Here is a 5,369-nt window from a genome sequence, read left to right on the forward strand (position 1 = left end):
AAGCTAAGCACATGTTCTCACATCAAAGCATCAAATTCACCCTCTGACCCACTGGTACAGTAAGATTACACCAGCTGTGCGTTGGCCCTGGAAAAGCCTGCTGCTTTACACTGAATATACAGATGTATAGAGTCACTTAACTGAACTGTGTGCATCAGTGGGGTATAAGTGTGTATATGTATGATTAAAAGAACATAAAACAACGCATATATTAAAAGAGTGACCATAACATTTTGAAGATTTACTTTTTTTTTACTGACCAACTGCATACAAGTTTTACAATAAAACGTTGGCTGGGTGGCTCAATTGTGAGAGTACAGTTCCTTCATTTAAATGCTTGCATATATAAATGCATAAAAGAGTACAAAAATAAAACATTTGCATAATATTAATTTCACATATGACAAGGAGATTTGAATGAATAAATGAATAGATCTCCCAGACTTTGACAGTTAAATGCAGCTACACATTCATTGATCAAAAGGAACAGAATGGAAACAGCGAGATAAACATAAAAAAAAAAATAATGACAAAAGACAGAATTTAATGATCAGACTTAGTAATAGTAAATTTTTGTCGTTAAAACATGAATACATCAGATATAAAGTGCATTGCTATCTGCATGACAGTTGTAGGTAGTCACATCTATATACATCTCTAATGGTACTGCTTTCTCGACTGTGGTGCTCAGTATAACGTAGTGTTTTAACTACAGATATGGTATCTGTTATTCAGATTTCTGTACCCCCTTGTTCGAGATGGACACTCATACTAAAAGGTTATTTCATTCAGAATCCAGATAACATGAGTAAATCTTTTAGTAATTCCACTAACTGCGATTGGTGTGTCATCATTTGTTCTTACTATCTCTCATTAACTGACACAGCTTTATGATTCCAGTAAATATTGCTCAATTAAAAATAGTTGGGATCCAGATGTTCAGCTTTTCTCCAAGAGCGAATGAAGCAGACATGTTGGGTAAAGCAGGATCACATACTCACAGCCACAGAACGGCTCAGGAAATGCTGGAGCTCTTTTGGCATCTTAATTTCCAACACAAAAACATTGTAATTGCTGTTTTTACTAGGATCTTGAATGCATCTTATATTCAGTCTGGGGGTAGCTGGCACCCACTGAAATTCCATGGTGCCAATTAACTTGAAACATGAAATGCATCTTGGCAAACTCTACACATTACTCAGTTTTTAGAAGGGAAGCTATAATGTTATTCATCGGTTTGCACAATTTAAAATCAGAGATAACCAGATCCCATGTTTAGGATTTGTTCAAATAAATCAGTTTTCTACTGGCCCAGCAGACCACAGGAATCTGCTACTTGCAAGTGGGATGTTGACTTGTGTTTGTTGTGGAGAAAACCCACCTACTGACCTACAACTCTCCCTTTAAACTTAGACCCTGAGGTCGATCCTTTTTCCTAAATGACAGAAAGGCCGCAGGGATGAGACAGTCTCTAAAAATAGCTCTTTACTGTTGAAGTCCATTAACAAAAAGTATATACAATATAGTTAGAAAAACATACACTCATAGATATAATTGTACTTTACACTAATAATATCTATGACCTCTATAAGTGGTGAGAGAAGTGGTGGTGGCGGTGAAGACGGTGGCAGGGCTGGTGGCTAGTGTTCACGGTGAAGAGTTGTAGGTTGATTCCATGCAAAAGGCCGCCGCGGCGTGGCAGCCGGGATAAGTGCTGACAAACAACATACCAGGTGATCTCATGATGGTCCAGGTCCTCAGTGATGGCTCAGGAAGATCTCTGCGGGGCGTTTTAGTTGCCCTGCTTGGATTTCTTCATCCTGGAAGAAAAAATAAAATGCGTTACGTTTTGTTATAAGAACAAAATAAGATGTGAAGACAGCAATGTCAAAATCGTATAACATATTTAGCGCTGAAGAGATTATAAGAAATAACATTTGTATCATGTTGGTTTGGACAAATTCTTAACTGTTAACTTGTAAATAGTAAACACCGAATTGAAAATTAATGAGTATTTGTTTAACCATGACTGAATGCCAGGGTTATAAAGACAGTGCCAACATTCAGAATATATTCAGTTCCAGCATTGCAGCTGCTTAAAGTTTACAGGGCCAAAATGTTTTTTGGTTCTTAATTGTAAACTAAACATTTGGCTTTTTAAAGTCGATTTTATTCTGCATTCACTAAACCAGTCCCCCTTTAGTCCGGAGGTTAGTTGGCCATATCTAATTCCTCCAGTTTTAAGTAAATCAACTGCTGTTAGGTTCTGTTTTTCTATCCAGGAAGAGTTTTCAGAAACTTCTGAGTTCATTGCTGGTAAATAAAAAAAAATATTTGTTTTATAAATCAAAGATCTAAATATGTTATTTCACAGAACAGTCATCTGAAGGAGCTGCCGAGTGACGTACATTAACACTAGGGTGTAAACACTGGATCATGGGTGGGCAGTTTGTTGACTTTGGATCACACTCTGTAAATGCTGAGGCACATTTTGACAGATTCAAAAAGGTAATCATGGTTTTGTTTACCAGACTAAAGAGTAGCATTACAATCGTGTGCATTTCTACACATTGTAAATAAGTGTGTCCCTCCTCCCCTTTTACTGTGTGTGTAATTGGAAACACATAAGGAATGATCCATTTTAAATGACCACCATCTACTCTCTACATGGGCTTTTGTTATGCAGAGGAGTGTTGACACCTCGACAAGTCATGGCTCCGCAATCATCCTTGAGACAGACAGTCTGACTGCGGGACTATACGGGTGGATCAGGCTGTGGGTATTGAGTGTGTATGTCAGAAGCTGGAGCACAAAGGATTTATCAACACTCTGAATTCATTTAATTTTCTTCGCACGGAAAAACAGGAACTCCCAAAAAGTCTTTATCTGCCTCCACAACCCAGTGCACAGTTTGTTTCATCCGGCCGCTGAAGGGGGGGCTCAGTCCTTAGAAATATATGACTGCACAGATTCCAGGATGGCAACTTGATCCTTTCTATAAACTTCATGGTGCCAGGGTTTTTTTTTTCAGAAAAGTGTCTCCTTCTTCAGGGCAGGAAGGAGACAGCTGACTTTTAATCTCAGACAGAATGCATGCAGTTGAATTAATGTCACATTACATGACCAGAGGTGAAAGGTAATGCTATTAAGTTGCACTATTTTTCCCAGCATCTAATGTTAAATCTCCAGAGTAAATTTTAATATACTCATAGTCAAAGCTCTACGGTATATATTCCAAGTGTGGCCTAAGTGTATATTTTATAAAACTACATCTGCAGACACAGGCCTCTTGTGTGAACTGTGGTGAACCCTAATGGCATTTCAGTAAGAACAGATTAAATGTGGTTTTAAAGTCACACATCAAACCACTGTATGTGTGTGAAAGAGGAATCAGTTTCTACTCCCACTTGGTCATGTACCAGCATGTTTTGAGTTTGGGCTCTGATATAAGTGGGGCACTTACGAGCTGTCACTCTCACAATGGTCTATTCGTAGATGCCCAAATGCGCATTTGCCTTTTTGCATTCTTGCATTGCTTACTTTAAATTTCTATAGAGTGGAAGTGATTATACCGCGCTCCAGACGAGTTGCCTGTTAAAGGCTGACAAATGACAGGGGACAACAGAAGCATCGTGGCGAACACACACTCCCGAATCAAAATGACTCTGATTCATCTGCACTCACTTGTTGATGGCGTTCTTCAGGTACTGCTGCAGCCACCGGATCTCTGGGTTCAAACACACCTCTTTGTTTGTCTTCAGCTTGGCACTGATCAGAAAAAGGAAAAGAGTTGAGTTCAGAGAACCAGCTCTACTTCAGCTGAAGATGAAAGGGTGAATGACGCGAAGTCAAACATTAGATATCTCGACACCTTGTTATCAAACAGACTGAATTAACACTGACCTGTCAGTTTGACACATACGGAGAGCTTTTTCACAGGGGTGTATAAGTTTGATAATGACCACTGACTCTTCCCCCCCTTTTTGTGAAGCTGCTGCATATATTCATATTGAGTATGTGCATTCATGCAGTTCTCAAAGCTCGCCACTGTGAAAAGTATACCTCATTAATGGGCAGTAAAAAATTTGTTTGAGTAAATGGCAGTTGAAGAGTCAGTCCCTCAACAAATAGCTACAGGCTACTTTCTAAATCCAGCGTAACCCTGTGGTTATTTAAAGAATGGGATCATATGTCTCTATGCAGGAGATCATGCCGCCTTTGGTGCTTGTGTACTGTTTTTGAGTAATTAAAATCAGTTTTACACTCTTCCTGTATGTGTATCTGTAAGACCTCCCAGTTCTATTTCCTACTCCTAACTGTTCCTGAAGCTTTCCTGTCCACTGTAACCAAACCACACACTTTCATCTGCAAATTCACTCCATACAGGCCAAAACTATGAATGGGATCAGGCCGAAAGGTTGTAAGCACAGTATGAGGAGGAAAAGGCTGCGTGACAAGCAAATAAGAAGCAAACCCAATTACAAAACCCACAATTATTGCTTTCCTGTTGAAAACAAAACTGCATCCAATTTCTAGCTCCCTTTCAGCGTCACTCGTACTCAAACAGAGCACTTCCTGTGGATGCTTCACTGGGCCTGTGGTAAAAACGTCTTGCTTTTTGTGGAAGTGTGTGAGGACGAGTGACAGAGGGGCGTGCGTGCACAGATGCTTTCACGACTCCTTTCTCTGGCCTGTCACCTCTCAGAGATTGATGGTGAGAAATGCCCAACAAGGAGGAAACCTGTCTGATTTTTTTTTTATTTTTTTTATTTTTTTAGGGCCAGGATATAAAGCCTGCACTTCTTCATGTTTGTGAAGAAGTGCATGCGGAAAACCAGTGTTCAAAACAATACTCACATCACTTGGAAGGGGCAGTTAGGTGTGTGGATGAACCTGAGCTCTCGGATGTAGCCCCTTGGGAGGTGGTTGACTGTTGAGCGGCAGTAGCATCTCTCCACCAGGCTGATGGGCTTGGCTGAGAAAGTGAAGGAGTGATAAGATGAAGGTCATAATCGCCCATGGAAACTGGGGTAGTGCTAGATACTGAATTTTTTGTTCAAGACAAGTAAGATTCAACATTATTAAACATTATTACAGCAATCTAATTAGTTGTAATTGAAATGTACCAGATAAATAAATCAACATCATCTTTGACAACTGCAACAAGTTGCAGCATGTAGAGCCACTACAAACCTACAGAAATGTGTCCATGCATGCAAACAGCACACATGCACTCTACATGCAGATTTACAGAATCGTTTTCTTTCCATCTATTTGGTGGGTGGCCAACATTAAATCAAAATTACATATTTACGCTTTATAGATCCCCCCCCCCCCCCCCCCCCCCTCTTTTTTTTTTTTTTTCTTCT

General features: G+C 39.7%; 1 protein-coding gene across 2 annotated transcripts in view; it reads right to left on the reverse strand.

The window, feature by feature from the left end:
* Positions 1-211: 211 nt before the first annotated feature.
* LOC111234130 (stromal cell-derived factor 1-like) overlaps positions 212-5,369 on the reverse strand; it is a 6,780-nt gene continuing 1,622 nt past the window's right edge. The window contains exons 2-4 of one of the 2 annotated variants that reach the window (XM_022762064.1): positions 4,858-4,975; positions 3,685-3,768; positions 212-1,820 (exon numbers count right to left, since the gene is read on the reverse strand). In XM_022762064.1, the coding sequence (XP_022617785.1) occupies positions 1,793-1,820; positions 3,685-3,768; positions 4,858-4,975 (230 nt within the window). In that variant the 3' untranslated portion in view covers positions 212-1,792. Of the gene's footprint in view, positions 1,821-3,680; positions 3,769-4,857; positions 4,976-5,369 lie in introns of those variants that run through there. The other variant, XM_022762071.1, reaches the window with a different exon arrangement.

Source organism: Seriola dumerili, unplaced genomic scaffold (genome assembly GCF_002260705.1).
Source record: "Seriola dumerili isolate Sdu_G_001 unplaced genomic scaffold, Sdu_1.0 BDQW01000024.1, whole genome shotgun sequence".
NCBI classification, from domain to species: domain Eukaryota; kingdom Metazoa; phylum Chordata; class Actinopteri; order Carangiformes; family Carangidae; genus Seriola; species Seriola dumerili.